At 33.3% G+C, this 15,092-nt stretch overlaps 2 protein-coding genes across 6 annotated transcripts in view; one reads left to right on the forward strand and one right to left on the reverse strand.

The window, feature by feature from the left end:
• LOC135841264 (nephrin-like) overlaps positions 1–15,092 on the reverse strand; it is a 1,354,679-nt gene that overhangs the window by 578,994 nt on the left and 760,593 nt on the right. The gene's annotated exons all lie outside the window — the stretch shown is intronic.
• Positions 763–12,516, forward strand: pyd3. Of its 5 annotated transcripts, none has more exons than XM_065358085.1 (11): positions 763–855; positions 930–1,109; positions 1,244–1,348; positions 1,584–1,738; positions 1,827–1,921; positions 1,999–2,205; positions 2,281–2,405; positions 2,499–2,691; positions 2,788–2,874; positions 2,964–3,044; positions 11,619–11,756. In XM_065358085.1, the coding sequence occupies exons 2-10, from the start codon at positions 1,003–1,005 to the stop codon at positions 3,042–3,044; spliced, it is 1,155 nt and encodes a 384-aa protein (XP_065214157.1). In that variant the 5' UTR covers positions 763–855; positions 930–1,002; the 3' UTR covers positions 11,619–11,756. The 5 variants fall into 5 exon arrangements, with proteins under 5 accessions (XP_065214157.1, XP_065214158.1, XP_065214156.1 ...); XM_065358086.1 differs by having other exon boundaries at positions 802–855; positions 942–1,109; XM_065358084.1 differs by having other exon boundaries at positions 813–1,109.

The following is a 15,092-nucleotide window of genomic DNA, read 5'->3' on the forward strand; positions in this document are numbered from 1 at the left end:
TTGAAGATCAAAGTTGCGGAAAGTGTTCAAATTGTGTTATCACTGTTATCAGTCACTTAGTGTTGATTGTAGAACATTTTCCGCAACTTTGATCTTCAAGAATTTTTGAACGGTAGAAGGTAGAGCTTTCGGTAAAGACCCATTTTAAAAAAGATAAAATAACGAACGTTTTGCTGTATTAATATACCTATGTGTTCGTTGAAAATTTTGAGTAATTCTAGTTCAAAGTTCAATACTTACCATCCGCGGTTGGTTTTTGCATTGTTTTCGCAACTTTAAACTTCTACAACTTTTGAACGGTTGCATGTAGAGCTTTCGATAAACACTCATTTTAAAGACGAAGAAATTACGAACATTTTGCTATATTAAAATACCTGTGTGTTCACTGAAGATTTCGAGTATTTTTAGTTTAAAGTTGACACATATAGTATGAAAAAATCGGATAATATAAGTATTCAGAAAATCGTCAATTTTGCGCGAAATAACAAAAATTTAACATCAATCGATAGGAAATTTCATTGTCTTTAGCTGGAAACTACTTAAAAATTCACCCGAACCCGCGAACAATCGAAAAAATTGCATTTTTTACACCTAAGATTGTATGCGTACATACGTTCTAATGTTGTTTACATCCGTTGTGTCGAACCAAAATGGCGTATGCGTATACTTCCCTAATCTAGAACTTTATTTTCATTGGTAAAGTGACAAGCGAACGTCATCGCTTCAAACTAGTTCCCTTCCCCCCTCCCTAGGTAATCGTAGTCCCATGCGCGATGTGTATGCACCGCGGATGCTCAAGCTCAATTATCACTTTCTTATCAGTTATCATTCATAAACTGAGTGTACAACACATAGGTAATTAGTACATTTTGAGCCAGAACAGTATCTTTCACAAATAATATTTATAATTCATTCCTCGAATTCATAAGTTCATTACACAGGTAAGAAAACTAGAAATCACTGCGATCGAAGTTCTTCTCAGTTCTCACGTAATTCAAAATAATGGCCAATTCGGACCAAATTGACGACTTCGATTCCTGCTTGAAGAAAAATCTCCCGCAAGATGTTTTGCCCAAAGTGGAAAAAATACTGTACGGAACAAATATATCGTGAGTGTATATACCGGATTATTTTTCACTTCTGTGCAGCCTAATGTTTCACAAACACCCTTTATCTATGTGAGGCTTACTTAGTTAAAATTCTCTCAATAATTCCTTACTATATTACTTTTGATCATTTTCAGAAAGCTGAATTTAACTGACGATGTGAATACCTACGCGATAAATAACGGATTTGAAGTGTCATCTTATCGTTTCTCAGCTGAAAAGGAAGAATTACGTTCACCGAGGTACCTAACCAGAGTTTCATAAACTTGGCCTACAACTAAATACTAATGAGGGGGAGGGGGGTCGATTAAGCTTATATAATTGACCCATCCGGTTTCATTTAATAATTGCGAAGTTCCCTATGTTGCTTATTTATTTCTATAAAAATTCCCAGAGGCTGATTACTTAATTAAGTATATTATGATTCCCACAATTCGATAGAGCTTGCTAAATTCTGTTTTGATGAAACTCGAATAGGATCGTTCGTGTTGGGGCAGTTCAAAATCGAATCGTCTTACCCACAACTGAGCACATCGCAAAGCAAAGAAATGCAATTTACGAACGAATTGAACAAATCATCAAAGCAGCGTCCATGGTTGGAACCAATGTGTTGTGCTTACAAGAAGCATGGCGTAAGTATAAATTTTTTCTTGACTGAGGGCATCGGTGACCCATCAATTTGCGTTGGTATTAAAAAATTATATACTTATATATTTTTAGCGATGCCGTTTGCTTTTTGCACGAGAGAAAAACGACCATGGTGTGAATTTGCTGAGTCAGCTGAAGACGGACCTTCGACTAAATTTTTGCAAAAAGTAAATATTTAAGACGTTTGCTTATTCGTAGACCTATTTCATCATGCAGGTACCTACTTACGGTATCATTTCCTTAGTTGTGTCGTCAGTACAATATGGTCATTATTTCACCTATACTAGAACGAGACGAGTTGAAAAACGATGTGATTTGGAATACTGCTGTGGTAATTGATAACGAAGGAAAAGTATTGGGAAAACATCGAAAGAACCATATCCCTCGAGTTGGAGATTTCAACGAATCCACTTATTACATGGAAGGCAACACTGGACATCCTGTTTTTAAAGTAGGTTTTCTACCCATCAATGATCATCTTGATTTTTTTTCAATTTTTTATAAAATCAAGCATTTTTTTTTTTAGACAAAATTTGGAAAAATTGCCATCAACATATGCTATGGACGTCATCATCCGTTGAATTGGTTGATGTTTGGTATTAACGGAGCTGAAATTGTGTTCAATCCATCCGCTACTGTTGCAGGGCTAAGGTATGTACTATGTGTACTTATCCAGTTGAGAGGACCTAACTCGTAACTCTTCAGTGAAAAATAAAATTCACCAATGTCGATTATTATTTATAGCGAACCTTTGTGGGGTATCGAAGCTCGAAATGCTGCCATAGCAAACGGATATTTCACTTGTGCTATTAATCGAGTCGGAACTGAAGAATTTCCCAATGCGTTTACTTCTGGTGATGGAAAACCAGCTCATAAAGAGTTCGGTCATTTTTATGGCTCTAGTTACATCGCTGCTCCGGATGGATCGAGAACACCGGTAGTTAATAATCCATTGCATGCTCAGTACTCGTATAAAATGGTAAATCACCTAGGTAATCGTTTCAAATCTTACAAAACTATATTTTTTACGTAGAGTTTATCCAGAGTGAAGGATGGATTATTGATCGCTGAAATGGATTTGAATTTATGCCGCCAAGTGAAAGATGTTTGGGGATTTCAAGTAAGTGCTAATTTTGGTCACCATGTGTAGCTCTCGTTGTTCGTATTAGCTTCTAATTTTTTCATTTCTCAAAATTTTCTGATTCTTAGATGACCCAAAGACTGGATATGTACGCGAAAAAACTCACAGAAGCTGTGAAAGACGATTACAAGCCTCAAGTTATCGAATAGGTTCGTATATGAATATTTTATACTCCTCCCCCCCCCCTCAAAAAAAGAGCAAAAATGAGTTGCTGTAGAATTATTAAAAAATGACTTTGCAATTGACCATTTGCATAATAATTAGAATTTTGAGCCCCAACTAGGATCACGATTTTTGGGATATTTGAAAAAAAAAACTCAAAATCATCTACCAAAATGGGTTAAAATTTCGTCAGAAAATTGTAACCTTTTTTCAAAAACTTCATTTGAGCACAAAATTGGGTCATGATTTTTGGGAGTTTCGGAAAAGTTGCCTAGGACTCGAAATTTAGGCATAAACTCAAAAACATTCATTAAACTGTTCTTGAGCTCGTATGAAAAATTTTGAGAGTAAAATTGTGTCATGATTCATGATTTTCGGAATTTTTAAAAAAAGTGTCATTAGACTCATCAAAATGAGTTGAAATTTCGACAGGAAATCAAAAATTTCAATCAAAACTATTTTTGAACAGTTCTGAAGAAATTTTAGCCCAAACTTCGATAATGATTTTCAGGATACTGTAAAAAGTGCCTTTAAAAACCCATCAAAATGAGTTGAAATTTCGACAGAAAACTGAACTTTTTCATCAAAACTTCGTTTGAGGATTTTTGAAGAATTTTGAGCAAGAAATTGAACCATGATTTTCGGGATTTCTGAAAAATGTGCCACGCGATTTATCAACATCCGGATTAAAATTTCGACAGAAAAATCAAAAATTACAATCAAAACATTTTTTGAGCTTTTTTGAAAAAATTGCACTTTTAAATTTCGTTGATTTTTGGAAACTTTGTCGTAGAAGGGATATGCGGCCTATCAAATAATTGATGGCACATTTCCATAATATTGAGACTAACAAAAAAATAAGTAGATATGCGAAAATGACCTCAATTTTGGACCCAAACTTCATCAAAAGTGCTCAAAAAAAGTTCTCATTGCAATTTTTAATGTTCTGTGCGAAGTTTAATGTATTTTGAGGAGTTATATGACATCTTTTTCAGAAATATCGAATATCATGACAGAATTCGGGGCTCGAAAATCTCCAAAACTGCTCGAGAAACATTTCCGTCGAAACATTCGATTTTCAGCCAGAATTTTAATCCATTTTGATAAGTCAGCTAACACTTTTTCAAAAATCCCAAAAATTATGACTCAATTTTGGGATTAAAATACTTCCAAAATAGTCCAAAAAGTCTTCGTTGAAGTAATAAGTGATTTTTTTTGCGAAATTTCAGTCCACTTTGATAGGTCACAATATGACAATTTTTCAAAAATTACAGAAATTATGAACCAATTCTGGATTCAAAAATCTTCAAAAATATTCAAAAACATCTACGTTGAAACAATTTGAATTTTTCGCAAAATTTTCCCCCATTTTGATAAGTCACAATAATATGGTACTTTTTTCAACACTTTTTCAAAAATCCCAAAAATTCTGACTCAATTTTGGGACTTAAATACTTCAAAAAAAATATAGTCAAAAAAAGTCTTCGTTGAAATAATTGATTTTTTTGCGAAATTTCAGTCCACTTTGATAGGTCACAATATGACAATTTTTCAAAAAGTACAGAAATTATGAACCAATTCCAGATTTCAAAATCTTCAAAAATACTCAAAAACATTTCCGTTAAAACAATTTGAAGTGTTTGCAAAATTTTTACCCATTTTGATAGGTTACAATATGGCACTTTTTTCAACACTTTTTCAAAAATCCCAAAAATTCTGACCCAATTTTGGGATTAAAATACTTGAAAAAAATATAGTCAAAAAAAGTCTTCGTTGAAATAAGTGATTTTTTTGAGAAATTTCAGTCCACTTTGGTAGGTCACAATAATGACAATTTTTCAAAAATTACAGAAATTATGAACCAATTCTGGGTTTAAAAATCTTCAAAAATGCTCAAAAACATCTACGTTGAAACAATTTGAATTTTTCGCAAAATTTTCACCCATTTTAATAGGTCACAATATGGCACTTTTTTCAACACTTTTTCAAAAATCCCAAAAATTCTGAATCAATTTTGGGACTAAAATACTTGAAAAAAATATAGTCAAAAAAAGTCTTCGTTGAAATAAGTGATTTTTTTTGCGAAATTTCAGTTTGATAGCTCACAATATGGCAATTTTTTAAAATTACGGAAATTATGAAGCAATTCTGGATTTAAAAATCTTCAAAAATGTTCAAAAAAAATTTCGTTCAAAATTTTTTGCAAAATTTTTACACATTTTGACAGGTCACAATATGGCACCTTTTCAAAAATTCCAGAAAGTAAACAAACTCTGGATTTAAAAATCTCAAAAAATGCTCAAAAGCTATTTTCGTCAAAACATTCAATTTTTAAGCGAAATTTCAACCCATTCTGATAGATCACATAACATTTTATCAAAAATTCAAGAAATTGTGGGTTTGAAGTCACGTGACACTTCATCAAAAATTCTAAAATTAATGACCCAATTTTAGGATAAAAATTCTTCAAAAATTCACAAATAATACATTTTCGTTGAAATGTTCTATTTTTTTTTTTTTTGAGAAATTCCCAACACTCTTTAATGGATTACATGGCACTTTTTCTCGAAAATTTCAGAAATTGTGCCCCAATTTTGGATTTGAAAATCTCAAAAAATGCTCAAAAACCTTTTTCGTCGAAACATTTGATTTTTTTTAGGGAATTTTCAACTCACTGTGATAAGTCACTTGACGTTTTTTCAAACATTCCAGAAATGGTGACCCAATTGTGGATTTAAAAATTCTCCAAAATTGCACAGTAAAATATTTGAAGTTGTAACGAAATTTTAACCAATTTTTGATAAGTTGAAATATTCGAATTTTTTTTGAGGAATTCCAACACAATTTGATGGGGTTACATGGCAATTTTTCTCAAAAATTTCAAAAATTGTGCCCCTCAATTTTGGATTTGAAAATCTCAAAAAATGCTCAAAAACCTTTTTTGTCGAAACATTTGATTTTTTTAGAGAAATATCAATTCACTCTGATGGGTCACTCGACATTTTTTCATAAAATTCCAGAAATGGTGACCCAATTGTGGATTTAAAAAATTATCCAAAATTGCACAAGATTATTTTCGTTGAAACATTTGAAGTTTTGGCGAAATTTTAACCCATTTTTGACAGATCAAGTGACACAATTCTAAAAATAATGACCCAGTTTTGGGATCAAAATTCTTCAAACATTCTCAAAAAACATTATTTCGTTGAAATGTTTGATTTTTTTGAGAAATTCCAACACACTTTGTTGATTTACATGACACTTTTTTCAAAAATTCCATAAATTGTGCTCCAATTCCAATTCTGGATTCCAATTTTTCCAAAGAATGCTCAAAAAACATTTTCGTTGAAATTTTCGAGTTTTTCGAAAAGTTTCGATCTATTTTGATAGGTCACACGATACTTTTTTGAAAATTCCAAAAATCAACTCATGACCCTATTTTGGGTTCAAAATTCTTCAACAATGCTCAAAAATATCTAAAATTCCAGCCAAATTTGGTTCTTGAGCCGATTTTGCCAGTTGGGAATGTGGAGTGGAAGTAGTGTTTTTTCCCCTCAAAATCGAACTCAGCTCAGAATATTTGTAAAATCAGAGTTGAAGTACCTACCTAATAGAAAAAGTCGTCGTGAGTGATAAAAGGAGCATTTTGAACGAAAATTCGTAGTAAGTATGCTAACTTAAGTATGCGGGATTCATCAAATACCTATACTCTATAGGCAATAGGCATATTTGTGATACTTTTAACAATCGTAGTTAGGTAGGTTCCTATACTATGTACCTTAGCAGGTACTTTTCTACTTACATCGAGCCAACTTGTATAGCTGGTAAAAACTGCACACGCCATGTTATGCACTTTGAACATTGTAGAGCATTCGATGTTTTCACTCGAACCACGCTCGTTCACCGGGTGTTTTCGAATAATATTTATTAACATGTGGGTTTACCTATTGGCAAAGCTTTATCGTCGATCATACCCTCATGCATTTTATATAACGTTGCCTCTGGAATTCGCGTAGCTCAGTTCAGCGTCGACAGTTCCACGATTCGTTAGGTACTTTGTTCGCGTTTGCAGTTCGTCGATCGTGCGAGTGATTTTGTGAGCCAGTGTAGCGAAAATTCGAGTATTATCCCCTTATTGATATGTATTTCTGGCAAAAATTCGTCCCAATTAATCTAATATTGTGCCTAAGTTCGCGCACTAACATCGCCGTCACCGCCGCCGCCGTTGTTTCGAAAGAAGCCACCGATAATTGGATCCCGAGCGACGAGTTCGCCAATACTAGTTCGATAAATTGGTTTATGCGAAAACACAACGACGATGATGCAAAAGGTACCAAATCGTTATTCGCGAGAAATTTCCAGGACGACGATGCGACCACGATAGATCGAGCTTTCAACGATTACGTCGCTTATACGAATAATAACGAATTCGGCGAACGAGATGATTTCAAAGCTATTCCCTTTCAATTACCCAGCCATTTAATACCTTCGAGTAACAGTATCGGTGGCAACAGCGTCGGCAACTCGATTGGCAACGGCGAAGCTGTACATTTCCACAGTACGCTTTTTCCATCACAACAGTCTCAGCCACAGTCAAATCTGGCTAAACCGTTTTTTCCGGCAGCGCCTGCTCCATTGCCGCAGACTCCTTCGGCTCCTGTGGTCTCTTCTTTGATTTCGCATCCGCAAGTACAGCCGCCATCGGCGTCTTATTCTACAAATATTTACCAGCAGCCGTACCAAACGCCTTCGCAAAATTTAGAAAATTTCGATTATTTGCCACCGGCGCCATATCCATCGCCGTCCCCATTCACTAATAATGGTACGAGCGTCGAGTTGAACACGAGACATCTGCTGTATCTGCAACCTGGTAAATGTTCCAATTCCATCGAAGTCGGTCGACTCAGAGATTTGGAAATTAGATCAGCTGTCAAGACTAATGTTCCGGATAGTCAGAAAGCCATTTGTGTGCTGATGTTGTACTCGGCTAATGAAAATAATAAGTTGGCTATTTCGATGCAGTCAGTGGTAGAAACCGCTTCAGCCGAATTGTCCACTGAAAGTTGGCTCGAAAGGAACGTAAAGGTGTATTCTCTTCAAGGAGGTACCATTTCGCGGACTTCGACCGAGTTAGTTGTCCTTATATTTATTAACTGTAGATAGAGATACCTATTATATGCACTAGCAGTGTTATGGGTGGTTTGATGAATGGACTGTACGACTCATAAATGAAGAATCTGCTCAAAATTCCTTAATGAACGATTTTGCCAGCTCAATAGTCTGAGTAAATTATTCCATAACGAATGATCTCACACTTTCATTGAAAAGTACAATTCTTACCAGATTCTTTTTCACTGGATTTGCATGATTCAGCAGTGATTCAATCGTTCTCGAATGATTTATCGATTCCGAGCAAATCGTTCGCGAACGAATGAAGCGCAGATTTAGATGGTAGGATTAAAACGGTCAAAGTTTCTTCATCGTGTCATTCATTTAGAATTTGAGTTCCGAATGAATCATTCGTTCGCGAACGATTTTGAACTTTTGGGCAAATCATTCTTGAACGAATTATTTACAACTTTAACAAGACTAAAACAGTCAAAATTTCATCGTGTCATTCACATAAAATTTGAGTTCAGAGTGATTCATTCGTTCGCGAACGATTTTCATCATTTGAGCAAATCATTCGCGAACGAATCATTGATAACTTTTACAGGAAGAAAATTCAAAAATTGTCATAAATTCATCGTGTAATTCATATCTAATAAATTCGAGTTCTGAGTGATTCATTCGTTCGCGAACGATTTTTCTATTTTGAGCAAATGATTCACGAACGAGTCATTAACAACTTTTACGAGATAAAAACTGTCAAAATTTCATCGTGTCATTCATACGAAAATTGAATTCTGAATGATTCATTCGTTCGCGAACGATTTTGATCTTTTCAGCAAATCATTCTCGAACGAATTATCGACAACTTATTCAAGATTAAAACTGTTGAAATTTCATCGTGTCATTCACATAAAATTAAATTGAATTAAAAATTTGAGTTAGGAGTGATTCATTCGTTCGCGAACGATTTTCATCTTTTGATCAAATCATTCGCGAACGAGTAATTGAATTGATAACTTTTACAGGATTAAAATTCAAAAATTGTCAAAATGTTATCGTGTCATTCATATTGAATTCGAGTTCTGAGTGATTCATTCGTTCGCGAACGATTTCTCTATTTTGAGCAAATCATTCACGAACGATTCATTAACAACTTTTACGAGATAAAAACTGTCAAAATTTCATTGTGTCATTCATATGAAATTTGAGTTCTGAACTTCTGAATGATTCATTCGTTCGCGAACGATTTTCATATTTCAAGCAAATCATTCGCGAACGAATCATTGACAACTTTTTCAAGATTAAAACAGTCAAAATTTCATCGTGTCATTTTCAACTCATTCATATTAAATTCGAGCTGTGAGTGATTCATTCGTTCGCGAACGATTTTCATCTTTTGAGCAAATCATTCGCGAACGAATCATTGATAACTTGAAATTAAAATTCAAAAATTGTCAAAATTTTATCATGTCATTCATATTAAGTTCGAGTTCTGAGTGATTCATTCGTTCGCGAACGATTCTTCCATTTTGAGCAAATCATTCGCGAACGAATCATTGGCAACTTCTACAGGATTAAAACAGTCAAAATTTCATCACGTCAATCACATAAAATTTGAGTTCTGTTCTGAGTGATTCATTCGTTCGCGAACGATTTCTCTATTGTGAGCAAATCATTCGCGAACGAATCACTGACAATTTTTATCGGTAGATTTAAGAATGTTCTGCTATGTCTGTCTAGTTGAGTATGATTTGATTTTTGTAGCGATTCAGTTGTTCTTGAATGATTCGTTGTTTCTGAGCGAATCGTTCGCAAACGAATCGTCTTCGATGCTTAATTTGATCAATATTTTCTAATGATTTTTCAATTCTGAGGAAATCGTTCTCGAACGAATCGAATTCATTTGCTGATGATGCGATAAAAATTGTCAAGGTTCGTGATGAATTTTGATTTTTTAGTGATTCATTTCCCGTTTTGACTTTTTTCAGTTTTCAGGTGACTCAGTGATACTTCAATGATTCGTGGTTTCTGAGTGAATCATTCGCAAACGAATCAACTCGAATTTTGTTGATATTAATTTATAATCTCAGTTTACTACCTCAGTTTATGCCATAATCTGTTACCTAGCTTGATTTTTATGGACGATTCCTTCATTCATGATTGATTTTTCGTCCTTGATCAAATCGTTCGCGAATGAATCATATTTCATTTTAATTTATGAGTTCTTAAAAATCAAATTCTGCCACTTTTTTTTTCACTGTATCGTACTTAATTTAGCAGCGATTCAGTCGTTCTCGAATGATTTGTCGATTCTGAGCGAATCGTTCGCGACCGAATTGAATCTATTTTATAATAATTGAACTAAATTGAAAAACTATCAAAGTTTCACGTCTTTTACACGTTGATTCAATTTTTCAGTGATTTACTCGTTCGCGAACGATTTTTCTCTCTGGGCAAATCGTTCACGAACGAGGTACCAAAATCTATCAACAAGACGGATTGATGAGTCATGAGTGTTTCGTTTTGTAGAGTAAGGTATTATTGTCTGATTTCATTTTCAGCCTTTAGGTGATTCACTCGTCAGTCGTCTTTGAATGATTCGTCGCTTTTGAGCGAATCAGTCGTGAACGAATTACAATTAGTTTTCGTTGATAGAAAGATCAGGTTTTATAGCATAATCTTAAGCCGTGCTTGATTTATCGTTCACTTGTGATAGATTTTTCATTTTTGAATCAAATTGTTTGCTAACGAATCACTTTAATTTTCAATCGTAGATTGGAAAAAGACCAAACTTTGCTATGCTTTCTTTCACTGAGCATACGATTCAATTTATAGTAAGGAATCAATTTAGTTTTCGAATTGATTGTTAACTCTGAACAAATCGTTCGCGAACGATTTCAACCCACGTTTTGATGATGAGATGAATATTGTTAGGTTCTGACATCTCAACTATACCAAATTCGAGTTTTCAGTGATGCATTCGTTTTCGTTTAGAAATGTGTTTTCTTCTCTAAACAAATCGAACAGTGCACCTTTGAGAATGTGCCATTTCTTCTAATTGTCATATTGAACGATTTTTTGAAATTTTCTAGAATTTTGGATACTTTTTTCGATGTGACTTTGTTTTTAAACATTTTTATGCAAGTTTGGTAGATTTTTCATGAATTTTTGGAAATACCTACCTACTCAATTTTAATAATTTCATCAATTTTTTTTTGTATTTTTCAATATTTTTTCAATTTCTGGCTAAAATTTTGGCATTTTCACAATGAGTATTTTTACATTTTAATAAATTTAATGATAATTGTATCAATTTTAAAACTGATCGTAATTAATAGAACTTGACTGAACTTCAGGCAAATTACGTAGCGACGTTATTCGAAAAGCTTCCCCCACTTAGGGGCATTTAAACATGTATGTAATGTGTGTGTTTCACTTTTATGTTTCAGTGCAAATTACGGCCCCGGCGCTCCAGCTCTGATCCTTACCAAAAGTAGCATCGTTTTACTATCCATCGTTTCAGATCGAACGTTAGATTTCCAAATAGACATCTCAACTTATCAATCCCATCACTGCTGAAGACACTGAACGTTGTACTCGTATGGTGGTTAATAATTCGCTCGTGTCGATGAAATGTTTCCAAAATATCATGAAATCTTTTCTCAATATTAGGCTTTCAACTTACCCTATGTAATTTCGATTTAGGCAAGTACAACTTGAGCTGCTCACCAACCAGTAGATAAGATGCCTGCGGTCCACCGGAATTTTAAAATAAATTCTCACTGATGTGAGATCGATATTTTCATTTATGTAATTTGTCGAAATCGAATAGGTACTATACGTAGGTACCTACATATGTTATTCGTAATCCTCATTAGTGGAAATTAATGAATATATTGTGTGAGAAAATGTCGACTGATTTTATTTTGGCGTTTTCTCAACCTGTAATATTAGGAATAATATTTTATGTTTATCCGCATTTATACTTACTACGTCAGTTATAATTGTAAGTACTCTAGACGTTTGTAAACCATTTTAAGCCCGAAGATCGTAATATTCTTCGTTCATTTTTCAACTTTTTTTCTCTTTTGGTAATCATTTGCCTATTCAATAAGAGATGTACTGTCTTACTCTTTCTCTTTCACTTGTGTATAATATACCTACATATACCTACTTTATGTAGAATATACTTTCAATCATGAGTAGGTAGGTAAGGTACATGATTACAATCAAGTATACCACGTATTGTGGTAGAATTTGATAATATTCCTATTCATTACCTATATGTACTTACATTCTCATGCCTGAAAGTTGAAATCATTAATAAATTTCAATATCGTTTCGTTATTACTTCACTTATTATTATTTTGTATTTAGTTTCGCTTTTCTTTGCCTGTGTAAATGCATAGTTATTTTCTTCCTTCTCGAATGCCCGATACACTCGGTATTAGCGTTGACAAAACTTTCTCCGGATCTTATCAAAATAGGTACCCCTATGCTGGAAATCGAACTCTAAATCAATACAATACGGGTTAATCGGAACTTTCGCATAATTTCAAACAGCGGGGAAAGGAACGAAAGCAGAAAAGAATGTTGAATGTATTTTTATAAAGTAGGTAGTGTTACATACGTAACATAAGAGTGTGTAGTAATCCCTCATTCACATTCAGTTCGTGGACCAAAAATGGGAAACTCACAGTGCTTGTCGACAGGTTAAAGTTTCTCGCTATTTATTTTGGGACGTTCTCATGCTGAGATACAGAAAAACCTAACTTGCGGACATCAAAAAAATCTCTCATATTTTGAGCATTGAAATAGCACAGCACACAGATAATATTTAAGCTCGGGTGGATGTAGCAAAAAAAAAAATTGAATTATCCATATATTTTCAGAATGCTTAATTAAAGTGACACTGAGCATTCATTACACATAAAAAATACAAATCTGCGATACTTGCCAGGCTAATTTGATTCGATTTACGAGTACACACAGATTTAATTAAATCCTTTGATCCAGACCCTCCTACTACCTAGTACAATGCTGATTGCAAGATAGTTTTTGCGTATGTTTTTTGGTGCTTTAAATCGATATTGTCAAAATATCGACTGTTTCATTTCATATTCAATTGAAACAAAATATTGCGATTTGTTTCATGGAAAACTAATGCAAAGAGATTACAAATGCAATGTAGGTACCTATACAGAGTATAATGATGTGGAATGGGGATCAAATACGCAATTAAAATTTTTAAAAGTCAGGGATACGAACCGGAAAAAATTTTGGTTAAAGGTTAAAGGTTTCCTTAAGGTTATTGAGAAAAAGATTCCAGTCAACAGTTAAAGGTTAATTACATGACCCAAAATTAAAAATTTGGGTTCCTACCTGGTTATGAGTTCTAAAAAAATTCCGTAATTTTTTTCGGTCGAAAGTTAAGATTAAGATGTAACTAAGGTGATTTTTTTAAACATTTTTTTTAAATAAAATTTTTGAAATACTCGTACGTGTGTGTATAATGCACTGCTTGGTATTATTTATTCGACTGCGTAACAATAACAAACCTGAGCTGCGGATGAACCACGTTGAAACCATTTCTGTGAAAACTGAAATTTCAAAAAATACTGCCCATTTTTTTCAAAAATAAATAATCAGTTGTCGCCTTCAAGGACTCTTCATAATCTTCATCAAATAAATGTAGACAAAGTTCGGAATGTGAAATATGAAAAATTGGTCACTTTTTTCGTGTAGGCATAGGTATGCATTTTTAATGATTCAAGAATCAATTTTTCAACAAAATTCATGGAATTTGGTCGATTTTCTGAAGATGAATACTTATAGTTTATCTAATTTAAAAATACATCAACATGAACAATTCGTGAATATTCGGTTAAAAAACTATAAAAATACAAAATAAAGAACCGAATTTAAATATTTAATTAAAAATCAAAAATTAAAATGAAACCACAACGAAGAATGCTTGAAAAATATTCTAAAAAGAGAAAAAAAATTAATTAAAGCATTCCTCATTTTGTTGCTCAAATCGTGAAGAAAAATTGAAAAATCCAACTTTGTAAGAAAGCGTAGCTTACGTTAGATGTAATCTCACATTGGTTTTCTCCCTCCTATTTGACAAAAATTGTACACATCCTACTGTACAAGAGTAATTGCGGTTATTTCAAAATTTCAATGTGCTTCATAAAACTCTAAAACCAATTTTGAAAAAAAATCATCAAAAATAAAAAAAAATGTTTGAATAATTCAAAATGATGCCCATAACCCATAGTACTCGAGTGGATAAACGAAAAATGTTGCTATGACAAATTGCCCATCTTCAAAATTGAAGGGACGTACTTGATTCAAAATTTCCAAATCTGGTATGCTTCAAATGAGTCTCAAATTTTCAAATTGTGTTTGCACTGTTTGCGCTTTCAATTTTGAAAGTAGGCAATTTGACATATGTAGTAACATCTTTCGATCATCCATTTGAGCACTATGGGTTATTGAAGTTACTTAAATGATCCAAACATTTTCTAATTTTTGGTGAATTTTTCAAAGTTACTAGGTACCTAAATTTTTGTGATGTAACTTCTTGAACTCTTACAGATTAAGAAAATGCTTGCATCATTAAAATGACTTCAATAACCCATAATGCTCACAAGGACGAACAAAAAATGTCTATCTTCAAAATTGAAGGCTCAAACACAATTTGAAAATTTGAAATATCCCAAAATTGGAAATTTTGAATCAAGTTTGCCGCTTCAATTTTGAAGATCGACAATTTGTCAAAATAACATTTGTTGTTCATCAACTTGAATACTATGGGTTATGGGCATCATTTAAATGATTCAAACAATTTCTTTTTTTTTGATGATTTTTTTTCTTCAAAATTAGTCAATTTCGAGTTTTGCGAAGCATGTCGTGGCTCT

The sequence above is a fragment of the Planococcus citri genome, chromosome 3, assembly GCF_950023065.1.
Source record: "Planococcus citri chromosome 3, ihPlaCitr1.1, whole genome shotgun sequence".
In the NCBI taxonomy this organism is placed as follows: Eukaryota; Metazoa; Arthropoda; class Insecta; order Hemiptera; family Pseudococcidae; genus Planococcus; species Planococcus citri.